Here is a 19858-nt window from a genome sequence, read left to right on the forward strand (position 1 = left end):
AGTCTGTTTATTGTCTTTTGTTTTTTGTTTTTCAGACAGGGTCTCACTATGTGGCCCAGGTCAGCCTTGAGTTTGCAAGTCTCCTGCCTCAGCCTCCTGAGTTGCTGAGCTTACAGGAACACACCACTGCATATGGCCTTTTAGAGTGGGCCCGTAACTGAATCCAGGCTTCCCACATGGTCCCAGCCTGCAAAGTGCATGTTTTAGCAGGAGGGACCACTATGGCTGGGCCCGGAGGCTTTTTTTTTTTTTTTTTTTTTTTTTTTTTTTTTTGAGAGGTTTTCGCTATAGGGCACGCTATAAGGCGTGTGCGCTCGCCAGACAGAGAGAGACAGAGAGACAGAAAGCGAGAAATCAGCTCCCAGTGGTGATGGCCACGCTGCAATCCCTTCTCCTCCATTCTCCTCTCAGGATCTTGGGCATGCACGCACACGCACCCGGCGTGAGTTTAAGCCACCGGGTCCGGGACACGAACCATGGTTGACTACATGGGAGTCCAGCGACATAGCCATTACGCTAACTGCTCGTCCTGCAGTAGCTATTTTTAAGTTAAGAAAAAGTGCCTAATATTTCCCACTATAGTACTCTTCACTTTTCTTGTAAGCCCAGGTTTGTATCTATGCTCATCTCCCTTTAACATGAAAAAATAACTTTAACGTTTCTTATCAAATTCTCCTAGGTTAGAGACCAATTTTCCCATTTTCTTTTTATTTCTCTTTTATAGTTGAGAGTATTCTCATAGAATATAGAATTCGGGGATAGCAAATTTTTTTGAGCACTTTAAAAATATCATTCCACTGTTTAATGTTATTGACGGTTTCTGAGAAGAACTCACCATTCATCCATGTAATTGTTCCCTAGTGTATAATGCATGGTATTTCTCTAATTGCTTTCAGGTTTTTCTTTTTAGTTTTGATTTTCAGCAGCTTTTTTTTTTTTTATTTTGCCAGAGAGCACATGTACTCACCGGACACAGAGACAGAGAGAGAGAGAGCACATTCCGCATAGGGGATGGTCACACTGTAATCTCTCCTCCTTCATTTCTTTCTCCTTTAGGATTTTGGGTACACATGCATATGTACCTGGCATGTTTCTCAAGCTGCCTGGTCTGGGTCTCAGACTGTGCAGTTAGCCATGTGGGATCTAGCCACCTTAAGCACCAGGCCACAGGCTGGTCCAATTAGCAGCAGTTTGATGCTGATGTGCTTAGGTATAGTCCTCCTTGGTCTAAGTCAGCTGGAGTTCAATGAGATTCTTAAATATGTCAACTGACATTCATCAATCCTGGAAATATTTCAACAAAATATCAAATGTTTTTTTCCTTCACACTGTTTCTCTCATCTCCTTCTAAAACTTAAAGTTTGTGAATGTTAGATCATTTTATAAAATCCCACAAGCCTCAGTCACTGGGTTTTGTTTTCTTCATTTTTTTTCACTTCCTGTATATTAGTCAGAGTAATTTCTATCAAACAGGCTTCCAATTCACTGATACTTTCTACTGTTATGTTTGACTGTGCCCACCCAATAAAAGTTTTTAAACTCTAATTTTGAAATAATCACAAACTCATAGAGAGTAGAAAATGTAGTAGAGAAAGGTCCTACATGCCGTTCCTCCAGTTTCCCACAATGATAACACCTTACATAATAACAGAACAATGTCAAAACCAAATATTGACATTGGCACCCTATGAGTGTTTAATTCTCTATCACTTTGTAACACCTATGGGTCAAGCAACCTGCACTACAGTCAAAAAAGCAAAACTACTTCTTCATCACAAAGATCTCCCTTATGCGGGACCAGCAGTTAGCATAATGGCTATGTCTCCCACATAGTCAACCACGGTTCGAGTCCTGGACCCGGTGGCTTAAACTCACGCCGGGCACGTGTGCGTGCGTGCCCAAGATCCCAAGAGAATGGAGGAGAAGGGATTGTGGTGTGGCCATCCCCCCTGGGGGGGTGATTTCTCGCTTTCTGTCTCTCTGTCTCTCCCTGTCTGGCGAGCGCACGTGCCCTATAGCAAAATACCTCTCCAAAAAAAAAAAAAGAAATGAAAAGATCTCCCTTACCATTCTTCTTCCCCCAATATCCCTAACCCTTGGCAAGCACTGATCTGTTCTCCATCTCTATCATTTTGTAATCACAAGAATGGTATGTTAATATGACATTTCACTCATCATAATGCCCTTTAGACCCATCCAAATGGTTAGGTGTATCAGGAGATCATTTCTCTTTATAGCTAAGTGATATTTCATGCTAAGAATATTAACAGTTTGTTTAGTTCCTCACAAATTGAGAGACACTTTGGAGTTTTCCATTTTGGCCTATTACATAAAGCTAACATGAGTAGTCATGTAGAGTTTTTTTGGCTTGTTATAGGGTATGTGCGCTCACCAGAGAGAGACAGAGAGAGAGAAGGAGAGGGAGGAGGAATAAGAACTCACATCCCAGAAGGATGGCCATATCAAGCTCTTCTTCTCCATCTCTTCTCAGGATTTTGGGCACACACCCACATGGCCCGGCATGTTTTTCAAACCACTAGGTCCAGGATTTGAACTGTACAATCAGCCATGTGGGATACGACTGTCTTAACCCCCTCACCACTTGCTGGCCCAGTCATGTACTGATTTTTGTATGGGCATTTCTCTGAAATCAATCTCAGTAGTGAATATGTGTGTATGCATAGTCATACAAATATGAATATGTCATACAGAGTTATAATATGTAACATATAATTTGGTTTGTATGTGTTCAGTTTTATATGAACTTTGCCAAAATGTCTTCTAGGATAGATATACAAATTTTACACTCCTACTAGCAATTTACAGAGATATAACTTGTCAGCATTCTTGATAGTATTTGATATTGTTGTTATTTTGTTAATTGTTTTAATAGGGGTATAGTTGCATGCTTAGTATACTTTCCCCTCAGACAATAGTGCTAAATATCCTTTCATGTACTGATTTGCTATTCATATATCCTCTTCAGTGAAATGTGTCTTAGATCTTTTGCCCATTTTCTGACTGGATTTTTTGTTTGTTTTAGTATTGAGTACTAAGAGTTCTTTACATATTCTAGATATGAGTACTTTGACAGATATGTAATTTATGAATATTTTCTCCATGTATCTCACATGTCTTTTCATTGCCTTATGAGGACCTTTGGCAGAGCAAAATATTTTCATTTTGATAATATCCAATTTATTAACTTTCTTCTTTATGAGTCATGCTTTTGGTGTCAAGTCTAAGAACTTTTTTCCTAAACCAGGGATACAAGGAGTTTGTCTTCTGAACCTCATGGATAATACATACTAAAGAGTCTGGATAATCTTATTTTCCTCTAAACAATACTGAGTTTGTTCAGGCAAACAGTTAAAAGACCAAGTTGATCAGTACTAGCAAGTGGTGTGGTGGTTAAGGTGCTGGACTCCCACATGGATGACCGTGGTTCAAGTTCTGGATCCAACAGCTTGAAAATCATGCCAGGCACATGTGCGTGCATACCCAAAACCCCAAGAGGAGAATGAAGAAGGGACTGAGGCATGGCCATACCCCCTGGAGAGGTAGTTTCTCACTTTCTCTCTCTCGGTCTCTCTAGTGAACACAAGCATCCTATAGTAAAACTCTCTTAAGGGGGAAAAAAAGAAAGACGAAGTGATCACCTCAATCCTATAAAGAATAGGGTTTTGCTTTGGTTAGGGCTATTCTTTGACTGTTTCTCCTTTAATCCTAGAGTATACCTTTTAGTCCCCAGTTAAACGCAGAACTCACCTCGATTGTTTCCCTTATTTCAAGTAGTGTATCCACTCCAGCCTCTATAATACCTATTTTTGTTTTCGTATTCTGTCCAGAATATGCTGATTGTCACTGGCAGAAGGTTTTAGCTCAACACAGTTCCTGATCCACTACTCAAACCAGAACTCTAGATCAGGTTTATTTTCAAGTTGATTTCTCAATTTGATAGAAGAATAAGTTGATATACCAATTGAATGAAATGGAAAAAAACTACTTACAAATATATTTTTCCTCTTCTTTCTAGAGCCAAAGATAAAAATCCAAAGATAAAACTCCATGAAGGTAGCCGAGTTGTTCTTCCCCTACTCCCCTCCGATTTCTCCTTTTACTAAGGGGGTAGCTCTTCAAGGATCTTAGTTCCAAGTAATTGTCTCAGTAACCCCAAGTTTCATCTTCTACTTTTAAAATGCACCAAATCTCGAAATTATAGTAGCAATAACCACCATCCCATCCTGCCCCAGATAGCCTTAAATTCTTACCATTTCAGATCTTAATTCCTCCAGTTTCTGACTTTGAGAATTTCCCTTACTTTCTCATGCAATCAGTTATATATTTTATTGCTTTGAAGTTTGTTTATTTTTCCCATGACAGAGAGACAGGCCTCCAGCAGGATCTTGATCCCTCAACAAGCCCCAGTTCATGGGTACACACACAATGCCCACTGTGCACAGAGAGACCCCTGGATAAAAACTGGAACTGGGCCATCCATATGGTCTAGTGGTTCGGGGAGCCAGATCCCCCATGGCCAACCAAAGTTTGAATTCCAGATGTGGCAGCTTGAAAAACACAGAAGGCACAGGTGCACGCATGCCTAAAATCCCAACAGGATAAAAAAAAAATGGAAAAGGGATTATGCATGACTATACCCCATTGGGAGTGTTTTTTTCTCTCCCCCTCTCTCTCTCTCTCTTTCATTCTCTCTCTGGCTAGCACACATGCCCTCTAGCCATCTTGGGGGACAGGGAAGGAACCTTCCTGGGTGGATCAGGCTGGCTGAGTATCACGTTTTACTACTGCACCACCACAGGTTCCTGAGCTCCGTAGTTTAAAGTCTTTGTTACATTTTATAATGCATATCTAAAGTTGTTCTGTTTTGTTTTGTTTCTTTGCCTATTGAGAGAATTTTCAGATGATCTAAATAGCTAAATTGTCATAATTAGAAGACTATACAGTTTATAATTAAAATATTTACAAAATAATAATGAATGCTATCTGGGAAAACCATAGGGGAAAAATACACATACACAAAATACATATTCCCAAAAAGTGCAACAATAACCCTTTGTTCTTCAAGAAAGTTATAAATAGAGAATGAGCACCATGGACCATGACAGAACTTACTGTGTACAACTGTTCTAGCAATAAAAGGCTCCAGTACCCAGCCCCCAGGGATAGCAGAGGCAGTGATGCGATTATGCAGCTTACTCCTGTGCAAGAACCCAATGTGGAACACATGCTGCCACGGTCTTTAACACAGAAGGTGGAACAGCAAATGGTCTCAAAAGTTCCTCACTTCTTATGTTTAGAGCTCCAAAAGAACACACTGTTCAGAGAGAACTAATTAAGGAATACTTCAAATTAGCATATACCCACTGCTTAGCATAAAATTCAATTTTAAAACCAATTTGGTAAAAAGCTGAATGACATAGTATCAATACTCTTAAGTCAATAACTCTTAGGAGAGTTCATTCTTTTGAGCGAATAAATCACAAAATGTGATTATCCTATAAAAAGCATTAGGACGTGCAATGCAAAATAAATGTTTAAAATTAATTTTAAAACAATAATGGTGATCATATGCTGCACAGAATAACTTAGTAAATTAATAATCTGTTAGAAATTAGCCTTTCCTGTGTTGCAGTCTATCTCCCTTTTTTAGATCTAACAGTCTTTCCTTCACATATTTGGGTGCACCTATGTTACGTGCATAGATATTTATAAGCGTTATATCTTCTTGATTGATTGACCCTTTTAGTACAATATAGTGCCCTTCTATGCCTCTTCGAAATCATTCCACCATCTGCTCGTCCCTTACTACTGTCTATTCTAAATTAGTTTAAGAAAAATAAATTCTAATATCATTGGTGCCCAAGATTTTCAGCTTATGAGAAGTAAAAAATAATTTTTATCAAAAAAGTAAGCATTCTTTTTTTTTTTTTTGGAGAGATTTTCACTGTAGGGCGCGTGCGCTCGCCAGACAGACAGACAGACATAGAGACAGAAAGCGAGAAATCACCCCCCAGGGGGGATGGTCACGCCGCAATCCCTTCTCCTCCATTCTCCTCTCAGGATCTTGGGCACGCACGCACACACGCCCGGCGTGAGTTTTAAGCCACCGGGTCCGGTACGCGAACCGCGGTCGACTACGTGGGAGTCCAGCGACATAGCCATTACACTAACTGCTGGTTCCCAAAAAAGTAAGCATTCTAAATTTAAATCTAAATTGGAAGTATTCATATGAATGAACCTGCCATTTTTATCTTTTTAAGAAATACTACTGGGTTAGGATAGTTGGGGAGCTGGATCTCACGCAGCTGGCCACATCTCCAATCCTGGACCCAGGAGCTCCGATCCCAGCCCCAGCAGCTTGCAAAGCACATTGGGCATATGTATGTATGTGACCAAAATCCCAACAGGACGGAGAAATGGAAGGGAAGAGACTGCAGCGCAAGTGCACCCCATTGGAGGGTATTTTCCCTCTCTCTAGAGAGCATGCATTGCCTCTGGCAATTAAATAAATAAATATCTATAGTATTTGTTTTAAAAGAAATAAGCAATCTTTCCTAGGTCTAATTTCTGGAAAGTTCTAGAAGATATAGTAACATTTGTTAACAATCAGTTCTACCCAGTTAGTGTTCTCTAGAGACTACTTCCAACTCAAAGTAAGTGAGGTTCCCAAGACAAGTGGTTTCAGCGCTAAGGGGCTGTCCATTCCCAAGATGTGCCTGCCAAAGCCTACTACCAGACAGCAAGCAAATTATCAGAAACAGTAGCAGGGTCACATCAAAGGGCCAGAGGATCAAACCTGAAAGGGCTTCCATGGGACAGAGATGAAACCACTTAAGCATCTAAAACAAGAATGACTGGAAAGGATTGAAATCTATAAAAATATATTCATAATCCAAAAAGCTCACAGACTGCTTATTGAGATTACTGAAGCACCAATTCATTATCCTCAAAATGGGCCTACGAAGGCAAACAATCAAGCATTTATCTGTCTTAATGAGCAAACTATATTTAGGATAACCAAATAGTTATTCTGGGAAAGTTCTCCTGGAAAAAAAAAAAAAAGAGAGAGAGAGAGAGGGAGAGACAGAGAGAGAAAACTTCAAACTATAAATGAAAAAGAAATTATAAAATGAGAAGATCATCACTTTACAACCCTAAAAAATTTGGGCACTGGGCCAGCCAGGTGGCATAATGGTTAAGATGCCTGGATCCCACATGGTCGACTGCATGGTTCAAGTCTCAGAACCAGAGATCTAAAAACCATGCTGTGTGCCCAAAACCCCAAGCAGAGATAGAGGAAAAGGGATTGCAATGCAGTTATCCTCTGGGAGGGGTGCTTTCTTCATTTTTCTTTCTCTGTGTTTCTCACTTGAGAGTGCCTGAACCCTAAAGCTAATTTAATTAATTGATAGTAAATAATTTAAAAAATCAATGCCTAAAGGGCCAGCCCTGTAGCACAATGGTTAAGTTCTATGCATGGAGAGCTGGACGCAACATGGCCAACCACTGTAGGCCAGAGCTTGAACTGCAGTTATCCATGTGAAATCTGGCTTCCCTTAACCACTAGGCTACAGGGCCAGCCTCATAATAAAATTTTAATGAACGGTTTAATCCAAAACATCTGTTAATATTCTTTTCAGGTCACTGTGGTGACAGTGGTAATGCGATACTCCATGATACTAAAGCCCCATGGGAAGGTCCCCAGGTTCACATCCCAAGGTGTTCCTGTACACACCAGGGACACACGTACCTGAGATCCTGGCTGGCTGGAGCTGAGGTAGATCACAGCGTGGGGGCCCTCTGAGGGGTACCTGCCTATGTGCCTGCCCATGCGTCTCTTCTGTGTTTGTCTCTCCCTCATGGAAGAAATGAGTAAGTACACTTAAAAATATACATATTCTTTTCGGTTCTACAATGGGGTCTATATTCCATTTCCAAAAGTATACCCACTATGTGCTTGAAACTTAATATATGTAGCATAATATCATGATTTTTTTAAACCATCACACGTAAGAACTGCATTGACAGAGTGGTAAGGATGGCCTTATTTTTCTGTAGGAAAGATAAAGGCACGTCTACATGCACAGGGGATCATGAACAGCTCTCTTCTGTAATCGCTGACGAAAACAATAAGGCTTTCTGTTGTAAGAGATATTATATCATAAGGATGGTGTGACCGATTTTGTTACAGACAGACATTTCTTCTGTCTCTCTGTAACCAATTATACCTCCATACTTTTCTCTTTTTTTTTTGGAGAGGTTTTTGCTACAGGGTGCATGTGCTCGCCAGACAGACAGAGAGAGACATAGAGACAGAAAGTGAGAAATCACCCCCCCAGGGGAGATGGTCATGCCGCAATCCCTTCTCCTCCATTCTTCTCTCGGGATCTTGGGCACGCACGCACATGCACCTGGCGTGAGTTTTAAGCCACCAGGTCCGGGATGTGAACCACGGTCGACTACGTGAGAGTCCAGCGACATAGCCACTATGCTAACTGCTGGTTCCCCCCTCCATACTTTTCTAGCACCAAGTACCTTAAATTATACATTACTCTGCTAGGTCAGCACTGTGGGGTAGAAAAGTTAGTAACAAAAAGAGGATATATATCATTAAAGTGTTTATAGGATCTTCTACCACAATTTTATTTATATTACTATTATATTTATACTACCACTAGTAGTAATCCTACTGGAGAAATTATGATTCACCTGACACTTTAAATTTTATCAAAGAATGGACAGGCCCTGTGGCCTGGTGGTTAAGGGAACCAGATCCCACATGGCTGACCAGGCAGTTCAATTCCTTGCCCTACTAGCTGAAGAAAAAATGCCAGGTCGGTACACCTACACCCCAGATCCCTAGAGGATAGAAGAATGGAGGACAAGAAATTGCAGTATAATCATGAGCCATTGAAGAGGTGTGTTCTTCCTCTCACTCTCCCACTCTCTCCTCTCTGGTGACCTCATGGAGCATCTGTGAATTTTTTGTAAATTATGAATAATTTGGCAAAAAATTACCTGCAGGGGCTGGGAGGTGGCGTGGTGGTTAAGGGCACTGGACTCCCACACAGCTCACCACAGTTTAAGTCCTGGACCTGGCACCTTGCTTTCCCACTTTCTCTCTCTCTCTCTCTCTCTCTCTCTCTCTCTCCCTCTTTGACTCTATGATACTAAAGCCCCATGGGAAGGTCCCCAGGTTCACATCCCGAGGTGTTCCTGTACACAACAGGGACACACGTGCCTGAGATCCCGGCTGGCTGGAGCTGAGGTAGATCACGGCATGGGGGCCCTCTGAGGGGTACCTGCTTATGTGCCTGTCCATGCGTCTCTTCTGTGTTTGACCCTTTCTGGTCAAATTTTTAAAAATAAATAAAGAAAGTTAAATAAAATTTTTTTTTAATAACCTGCAAACACGCTATTGTGAGATTCACAGAAACCTGGTCTTAAGAGTTCTTTTGAACTAAAGGTTGACCAATGGGCTCCTTTGGGTTTGCAAATCCCTTAAACTCGTGTGCCAGGTGTTGACTGCATTTTTCAGGAAACATAGTCATGGCTTTCATTAACGTCAGTCTCAGACAGTAACAACAACCAGTGGCATGGAGCCACATTTCATGTAGCAGGAACTTCTAAGAACAGTAAAAAGATGAAACAGCACCTTTTACCTGCTAAGCCCACAAAAGATTCGGCTTCTTCCTGAAATTGAAAGGTATGTTCTTAAGACTTACGCAGTGTGACTTTTTTCCCAGTATTTGAGTGACCTCTAGTGGCTGGTTAAATTACCATAGCCAACTGCCGGCTCATAAAGAAAGTAAGTTTGAAAAATAACAAAAGATCACAACACCAATAGCACCTGGCACAATTTCTAGTTATCACGTAAACTCTCAATTATCTAAGAGAAGTTATTTTACAATACGGTATACTTAATTCAAAGCAGTTTACTAGACAGTTGAACATACGTCACTACTTCTTTTTTTAATGAAGTAAGTATTGTTTTCCAAAGCCTTGCATTTCAAATGAATAAAACATCAGAAGGGCCAGCCAGTGGCCTGGTGGCTAAGGCAGCTGAATCCCATGTGGCTGACTGCACAGTTCAAGTCTTGGACCTGGTGGCTTGAGAAACACACCAGACACATGTGCAACGTGTGCCTAAAATTCCGAAAGGAGGGGAAAATGCAGGAACAGCCACTGCGGCATGACCATTCGCCATGGTGGATATTTCCTCGCTTGCTTGCTCTCTCCCTCCCTCCCTCCCTCCCTCTGGTGAGTGCACATGTCCGCTAATAAAATCAAAATACAAAAAATCAGCAAATACCAAATAGTGCCAGAATAAAGGACCCAAGAACCTTAAGAATTGACCACCATCTCCTCCACTCAGAGAAGGCAGAATCAGAGACGCAGTGCTTACAAAAGGGACAGCCACAAGGATTGGGGAAATACCTTGAGAACACAGGGTACCCCAAGAACTCAACCTAAGTGAGCACAAGTGACAACTGTGGGGCCAAACGCTCTCAGTGGCAGCAGCAGGTACAAGTACCCAGAAGGACCAAGCCTCAGGCACGGAGTCAGTGGTGAATCAGGCACATCACCCGGGGTGGCTGACAGGCCCCAGTTTACTACAGATGTCCCTACCAAGGTCCCTGAGAGTGCCTAAAACAGGAGAGCACCTGTCTTCCGGCCACTGCCCCAGGAAGCCCCAAGCACAAGGGCCCCAGAGTGGGTGCATGGGTACCCTCTCAGTTCAGCCTTCGCTTCCGGACTCTTCCCCAGACGTATGCCTCACGGCAGTCCTCATCTCCAGACCCTCCCACGACATCCACCTACACAGGCCTCACCTCTGTGATGTGTGGCCCAAGGGAAAGCTGACCTTTCCGGCAAGAGCCATATGGCCTTAGGCCATTTCAGAATATACCGACCAGTCTTGGGCTGGCCCCATGGCCTAGGGATAAGAGAGCTGGATCCCACAGGGATGACCACAGAGCATGAATTCCACCCAATGTGGCTTGAGGAACACGCTGATTGTATATATGTGCCAAAAGTCCCAACAGGATGGAGAAGTGGAAGAGAAGGGATTGTGGTATATCTCTCTCCCTGTCTCTGTGGTAAGCGCATGCGCTCTATAGCAAAAATCATTCTCTCAATAAAAGAAGTTTCTTCTGCTCTTACCAACATTTAGAATTGTGAGGATTTTAAAATGTTGCCAATCTGGTGACTGTCTTTTGTCATTTTGGTTTTCACTCACATTTCTCTAATATCTCGGCATTTGAACACTGAATATTACAATTTATTATTGGCTGGATCTCTTGGCCATTGAAGTCTGCCTTCAAATACTGGGCTGTCAGAAAAGTCATGGTGTAAATTTCTATGCAATAATGCATCATGACTTTTGCATAGAAAACTACACCATGACTTTTCCAGCAACCTAATAATATCACAGCACTCAACAAGTTTGTTGACATTCTTCAAATTCCACCAGGGCAAAAAAACCATTATGTGCATGTACTTGCATGGGTGTGTGTGTGTGTGTGTGTGTGTGCACACGTGTGTGTGTAACCAACAACCTGGTCCAAGACACTACCATCTCTGTGTGTGTGTGTGCGTGCACACGTGTGTGTAACTAACAACCTGGTCCAAGACACTACCATCTTTCACTTCCTAAACTAGCTCCTCTGGTTCTACTTTGCTCCTGACCCCATAATACACAGAGTGAACTTTTTCAAACATAAACCACAAGGCACTGCTCTGCTCACTATCCTCCAATGGCTTCCCATCTCATTCTGAACAAAAGCCTCTCATTACCATGACTGTAACAAGGTCCAAAGTGATCCAGTCCCTGGTACCTCACTAACTCTCCTCCTCACTCGGGTCCAACCACACTCACCTCCCCATTCCTTGGAACACGCCAACCACTGTTCCATCCCCTTTCCTTTACAAATGTCCATTCTGTCTTCAACACTCTTCCCCAGACTGCATACCGTGTTCCCTCAATTCCTTGAGTCTCTGTCTAGGAGCAAGTAATCTAAAAGAATACTACAGTCTCCCATCATTTCCAAATCCCGTTATCCCACTTTATCCTCTTCATAGCATTTATCACCGCCTGACACTGTATATGATTATGTGTTTTCTCTCTTCCTGAACGACAAGTTTCATCAGAACAGGAATTTTTATCTATCTTCAACACTGTACACCAATACTTAAACAGTACCTTGTATTTATACAGGTACTGACAAACATATGTGAAATGAATAAATTAAAATGTATCAATGAATGAGGCAAGAGGCCAGGTGTACATGCCTAACCTATGACCCTGGCTGACCAGGCCAGCAGAGAATCACAGCATGAGATCCTGCTGCTCCTGTTTCCTCTTAAAAGATAGAAAGAAAGAAGAAAGAAAGTTGGGAAAGAGAGAGAAAAAGAGAAAAAGAAAGAGAGAGAGAGAAAGAAAGAAAGAAAGAAAGGATACTATTTATACTATTTCTTTTATAAGAAAAGTAAAATAGTATCTGTAAACTTTCAGAACAGAAAAACAATTTGCCTTTTCCTACTACTCCCTTCTTCCCATCCTTATAGATCTAAAATGCAGGGTTTCTATGTCATTAATTCTTCAACAATACAAATACTATGTTTTAAAAATCTGTCCTTTTCCAGTGTAAGATCGCAACAATATTCACAGCTATTATTTAAGATTTAAATTTTTTTTAGGAGGGATTTTTGCCATAGGGCGCGTGTGCTGGCTGGAGAGACAGAGACCGAAAGCAAGAAATCACCCTCTAGGGAGATGGCCACCCACAATCCCTTCTCCTCCACTCTCCTCTCACATGCTTGTTGTGGTTTTAAGCCACCAAGTTCAGGACTTGAACCACAGTCAACTATGTGGAAGTCCAGCAATGTAACCATTATGCCATCTGCTGGTCCCTACACTTACATTTTAATAGTTTCATTTGTTTAAATGTTTCTTTTAAAATTTGCCTTAACACTTGCTTTTTAGACAACTACGACTTGTTTAAGTAAAACTCTTTCACAAATGTCATTAAAATTCAGATTGAATCCCTGAATTTCTGAAAATGTCTTTCTTCTGTATTAACACATAGGCAATATGGACTGTATAGAGAAATTTGTTTTCTTCTAAACTTTCATGTTACATATAAATTGTAAACCTGATTTTCTTTTCTTTATTTATAACTTGGTTTTTGGTTGTGTCTTTTTCTCTTTGAAATTATATTCCACCAGATATAGCTAAATATGCAATTTTTTCTTTTGCTTGGCATTTGGTGAGATCTCTGAGTTCAAGGTTTCAGTCTTTCTTTGGTGCAGGATGAAATTTTCTTCTATTATTTCCCTCATGATAGTTTCACTTTTTTGCCTTGATTTCTGGAAATCCCATTATGTTTATCTTAGTGCTGGCCAACAAAATATAATTCAAGCCAGAAAAACCATTCTGAATTTCCTAGTGGACACATTAAAAAATAAAACAGGTGAAATGAATTTTCATATTTTATTCAAAAAACATATCAAAAAAGTATCATTTGAAAATGTAAAACACTGGGAACCAGCAGTTAGTGTAATAGCTATGTCACTGGACTCCCATGTAGTCAACCGCGGTTTGCGTCCCGGACCCAGTGACTTAAAACTCATGCCGGGCGTGCGTGCGTGTGTGCCCAAGATCCCGAGAGGAGAATGGAGGAGAAGGGATTGCGGCATGACCATCCCCCCTGGAGGGTGATTTCTCGCTTTCTGTCTCTATGTCTCTCTCTGTCTGGCGAGCACACGCACCCTATAGCGAAAAACCTCTCAAAAAAAAATTAAAAACAAAATGTAAAACACTAAAATTAAAAACAAGATACGTTATATCATTTTTTTTATAGTGAGTGTTCAACAGCTGGTATGTGTTTTCTGATTGCTAATCTCAACGTGGACTAGTCACTCTACAGAGTCCCCTCTCCCGACTCCTTTTTTCCTTCCTCCGGAGTTCTTGCCCTTCTCCCTAGAAGCCCTAGTCCTTTTCACCCATTTTGACTCTGAAGCCTCAATAGCCTCATGTGGCTGGTGGCCACCATACGGGACAGTGTGACAGACCTGGAACTACCATACATGCCTTTATAGTTCCTCATTTGTATTCTTTGTCTTCTGAATTTTAAAGAGAATTTATCAAACTGATTTTCAAAATCAACTCAACTCCCTAAAGTATGTACCCTATTTATTCTGCAATGACTTTTTTTTTTTAGGTTTTTGCCATAGGGCATATATCCTCACTGGAGGGAGAGTGAGAAATCACCCCCAAGTGGGGGATGGTCATGCTGCAGTCCCTTCTCCTCCATTCTCCTCTCGGGATTTTGGGCACACAGGCACACGCTCATCATGGTTTTCACCAAGCTGCCAGGTCTGGCACTTGAACCATAGTCAGCCATGTGAGAGTCCAGCAGCTTAACCACCACGCCACCTGCTGACCCTGCAACAACTATTTTAATTCAATAGTCACACCATATCTATTCAGGGGCTCTTTCTTCATAGTGCACTGCTGCTGGGCAATGAAAGTCTGTGCTAGTTACCAAGGAACATCTTCTAGACTCTTGGGAGTTTGTCTTACACTTTCTTTTAAGTTCCCTCCACTCTCCTACAGCCACTGTGTCTCACTGGGGACCTCTTGCTCTGTGCCATCGGAAGGAACTTAGGTGAGATCCTAAGCCTTCTCGCCCTCCTGGTGAAAACATCCTATCTGCACAGTCTCTCAGATAAAGATCTAGTTTATATATGACTGGTAGCAAGGCTGGGAACCATCAGTGCTCACTTAGGAAGGTCATAATTCATTTTGGTCCCAGAAAAAAAAGGAAGAGTTTAGAATTAGTGACATTCTCAATAGTAGCTCAAAAATCTAACAATCTGGGGAACGAGCAGTTAGCGTAATAGCTATGTCGCTGGACTCCCACATAGTTGACCGCGGTTCGCGTCCCGGACCCAGTGGGTTAAAACTCACACCGGGTGTGTATGCGTGTGTGCCCAAGATCCCGAGAGGAGAATGGAGGAGAAGGGACTGTGGCATGACCATCCCCTCTGGGGGGTGATTTTTCGCTTTCTGTCTCTATGTCTCTCTCTGTCTGGCGAGTGCACGTGCCCTATAACGAAAACATCTCCAAAAAAAAAAAATCTAACAATCTGTAGGAAATAGAAATTATAAGCAAGAGAAATACAGTGAGATTAAACTCCCATTTATGTCTACCCAGAAGGCCAATGCCAGCTGTTCAGCAATGGGCTATTGTAGTGGACAGCACAGAGAATACGTTCTATTGCTGTGGGAAGTTCTCTTGGATAGTACTAGGTTAGCTAATTCCTCTGAAACCACCACCAGCAGCTTTAGCTCTATAAAATTCCCTTACTCCTTTTTCCTTCCTGCAGGAGTTCTTGCTCTTCTCCCTAACACCCCTGGTCCTTTTCAACTATGTTGACTCTTAAGCCTCTCCCGAACCCAGGCATAAAAATCTATGACCAATTAATTGTAACACGTATTAACAAGATAGGCAGAAAGTCGTTTTTAGTATTTGAGAACACTAAAACAGAGAGTACAGCAGTAACAGTCACTTCGCAAGCTTTGGAATTACTGTCGGACAAAGTAGGAAAAGCTTTCTAGTACCAGCATTTGAAAGAGATAACTGACATTAGAAAATACCTATGGTGCATGTACGGCCAAAATGTAGGGGTCAGATGTCAAGAAATAACGGACAGCTGATAAGGAAGAAGACATGAAATTCAAGGTGCAAAGTGGAAAGAATTTCATTTGAATTATGAGCTATGCTGTAACTAGAAAATACATTACAGATATTATAAATTTGGGGTAGACTGTTAGAAAACTAACAATGAAACAAGCATTATCCAAAAATAAATGAAATGATGATGAGTACAGTTCACAAGCCTTGCAACCCGGTCCTATCACATTTAATCAAAGACTACGTTGCCAATGAGCTTCTGTGCTTAAGCATAAAGCCTTTGGGTTTACTGTTTTATAGTGACTGGCATAATGCCACCAAGAAAAATTCAGTGAAGGTCAATGAAAGCTGCATGTTCTAAATTACAAAATTAAGAACAATCCTTGGTGTTGGTCCTAGCAGTTCAGTAATGACAGAAATTACCTCAGTAACAGGGGCGTTTTCCTGGAGCTCCGTGGTGTGCGAAGCCAGTAAACCAATCACCCGAGCAACCTTGGCCCGTCTGTAAATGAACAGAAAATAGGCTCTGAAAATAAGAATCAGAGACCAAAGAAACCAACTCGGCTAGATACATTATGCAATAGTGAATACTAAATACTAAAGTGTGAAATGAAAACGGATCGTGATACCAGGCACATACTCTCCCGTGTATACAGCCCAAAGAAACTCTGCATCACACACAGGGAGACGTGAACAGCAATGTCCTCTTGCAATATTGTTTGCAATAGTGACAGAAATTAAATAAGTTGTGGTTTAATAGTAAAACAGGAAATAAAATGTTCAAAGACTTAATTTAGTTATCTATTTATTTATTTATTTATTCTAATATCCCTGAGTACAGAAGCATTTGGCTAAAGGTCTCTGTTTTCCTTGTTTATATACCATTGAGTTTCTATATAAGTAGCAAATAATTAGTATCAGAACAGGTAAGCCTATATGTATGTACGCACTAACATAGATACATATTGAGCATAATAGAAATTTTATGCTCAATCAAGTCTTATGAGTATTGTTTTTTTCTGTATTTATTTTTTTTTTTTTTAGAGATTTTTGCAATAGGGTACGTGTGCTCACCAGAGAGACAGAGAGACAGAAAGCAAGAAATTACCCCCTCCCACCACCACCACCGGGAGAATGGCCACAGTGCAATCCCTTCTCCTCCATTCTCCTCTCAGGATTTTGGGCACACATACACACAAGTGCCCAGCGTGAATTTTAAACCATGGGTCCAGGACTCAAACCATGGTGGACTATGTGTAAGTCCAGCAACATAACCATTATACCATTTTCTGGTCCCCAAATATTGCTTTATTTTAATAAATGCTAGTTAGTTTTAATGAGGTGTCTGACATCCAGCAGAAAATGAAGTTGATATATTACTAAACACTTCAATGTGATCTGAAAAAGTATTCCATGCAGAAAGTTAGTTTAGGTAAGATTTTTTAAATTGAAGTTTGTCTCCAAAGCCTAGTAGTTAAAAGAGCTAGATCCCACACGATCAACTGTGGTTTGAACTCTGGCCCCTGTGGCTTGAAAAACACACCAGGCATGTGGCATGTGTGTGCATGTGGATGCTTGAGTATGTATACCCAAAATCCCAAGGAGATGGAGAAATGTTATAGCATGACAATACCCCATTGGGTGAGCTTGCTCCCTCTTCCTCGCTCTCTGTTTTTCTCTGGTGAGTGCACACAAACATCGCGAGTTGGTAAGAACCATACTCTACTTTAATGAAGCTTACATGGTTTCTGGGCTAATCAGTAGGTACATTCGCCAGAGAGCCTCTACTTTAAAATAAACCTGCGCAGGACCTGAGGATAACAAATCCGGCACAGAGAAGTGCCACAGGGAAACTACCTGTGTCGCCACAGCTCTAACAGAAATGATTTTCATAAATGTCAACACTGCCTGAATTGTCCACCCAAGTCACTCAACATATACAGATTAAAGAAGTCCTCGGCATTTGTATGACTAGCATCCAGCCACTGAATACAAAGATTACAGGTAGAAAGTACTGACAGCAGGGCTAGAACATCACTGCTGCACCACAGTGGAATCCGAACTATATACTTTAAAACGGTGAGTTTTATGGCAAGTGAATTCTATAGTAAGAAGAAGTGAGAGGGAACCAGCAGTTAGCGTAATAATGGCTATGTCGCTGGACTCCCACGTAGTCGACCACGGTTCGTGCCCCGGACCCGGTGGCTTAGAACTCACGCTGGGCGCGTGTGTGTGCGTGCCCAAGATCCCGAGAGGAGAATGGAGGAGAAGGGATTGTGGCGTGGCCATCCCCTCTGGGGGGTGATTTCTCGTTTTCTGTCTCTATGTCTCTCTCTGTCTGTCTGGTGAGCACACGCGCCCTATAGCAAAAAATCCTCTCAAAAAAAAAAAAAAAAAAAGAATCCCACACCCATCCTATAGGAGTTTTAGAAACAGGAAAAGCATAAAATAGACAAGAAAAAAATCATAAAGCAGTAATAGGAACTTAAGGAAAGGATAAAGGATTTTAAACAGCAGCTACTGAAGCAAATTAGTTTAAAGAAAAAGAAAGAAAAAAGAAAAAAAACTCCTAGACATATTCTATTGGGCTGTCAGAAAAGTCTTTCTGCTTTCGTGTTTTCCTCTGCAAAAATGCATCATGATTTTTCTGATGACACAACAGTAATATTGCACAAGCCTAAAACAAAAAGAGAAACTCAATGAAAAGGAAAATCAAACCAGAGGCATACAAAGAATAAAAGTCAGATTGGCCTCCGAGTCCTCCAGAGCGAAAGACAGCACCAGGAAGAAAGAACAAATTCCAATGCCCTGACAGTGAGCATGGCCGAGGGATGCCAGAAAACCTTACCAATCCAGCTCCTGAAAAAATTCTTTATAAAGCAAGTACACTTTCCTCCAGCAAGACTTTACAAATCATCTTATTAGATTATACGCAACATCATGGGGAAGTAATGTGATACATTAGGGAAAAATACAGGTGACAAAAAATTTCCAGGCTAGCCCATGACCTGGTGGTGAAGGGAGCTGGATCCCATGAGGATGATCATGCAGCTGGAATCCCAGACCCAGTGGCTTGAAAAACATGCCACACATGAGTGCATGCATGCCCAAAATCCCAAAAAGAGGGAGAGATGAAGGAGAAGAAATTACCATCCCATGAAAATGGTCTCTCTCTCTCTCCCCATCTCTGTTTCTCTCTGATGAACTCACGTACCCTCTGGCAAATTTTAAAAAAGAAAGAAAAATTCCTAGAAAGTATAACTAAATTAAAACACAGAGATCTATTTCATACATATACTCAAAAGAATAATAATTAATAAAGTTTCCAAAAGTAGCTTAGATAATCTTTGAACTGTATTTACAATATTCGGCTAAAGAGAAGACATCTTCATGGCTACTGAGAACTAGTGATTTCTTTTTTTTATTTTTGGAGAGGTTTTTGCTATAGGGCGTGTGTACTCGCCAGACAGACAGAGACAGACAGAGAGACCGAAAGCGAGAAATCACCCCCCAGGGGGGATGGTCACGCCGCAATCCCTTCTCCTCCATTCTCCTCTCGGGATTTTGGGCACGCACGCAGGCGCGCCCAGCATGAGTTTTAAGCCACCGGGGCCGGGACGCGAACCACAGTCGACTACAGGGGAGTCCAGCGACATAGCCATTACGCTAACTGCTGGTTCCCTAATTTTTGCTTTAAAAAAATTTTTTTTCTAGTTTATTTTAATACTTTTTTTGTTCTTTTTCTGTTTCTTGGTTGTTTTTGTTACTGTTGTTTCTATATATATATATATATCTCCTTTTCTGCACTCTGCTGGACGCTCAGATCGAACTTGAAGTTTGAGAAGAAACACACCGTCCATCAGATGACTATAAATCACCACACAACCACAAGAAATATGGGAAAGCAAGAAAATACCTCTCCTCCAAGGGAAAAGAATAACTCCTCTTCATCAGCACACTTTTCAATAGAATCATGGAAATGTCAGATAAAGAATTTAGAACATTCATAATGGCAAAGCTAACAGAGATGGAAGAGAAGAGAGACAATGAACTGCAGAAGAGAATGCGAAAATGTGCTGCCAGTTCCAGGAGGTAAGGAAATCCTTGCAAGATCTGAAAGAGGAATTACATACTTTTTT

At 41.2% G+C, this 19858-nt stretch overlaps 1 protein-coding gene across 2 annotated transcripts in view; it reads right to left on the minus strand.

Annotated features, from left to right (window-relative positions):
* The window catches only part of ULK4 (unc-51 like kinase 4), a 685490-nt gene that overhangs the window by 619409 nt on the left and 46223 nt on the right, over positions 1 to 19858 (minus strand). For both annotated transcript variants that reach the window (XM_027774534.1, XM_006155390.3), the window contains one exon: positions 16143 to 16221. In XM_027774534.1, the coding sequence (XP_027630335.1) occupies positions 16143 to 16221 (79 nt within the window). The remainder of the gene's footprint in view (positions 1 to 16142; positions 16222 to 19858) is intronic.

This window comes from Tupaia chinensis, unplaced genomic scaffold (genome assembly GCF_000334495.1).
Source record: "Tupaia chinensis unplaced genomic scaffold, TupChi_1.0 Scaffold000451_2, whole genome shotgun sequence".
NCBI classification, from domain to species: domain Eukaryota; kingdom Metazoa; phylum Chordata; class Mammalia; order Scandentia; family Tupaiidae; genus Tupaia; species Tupaia belangeri.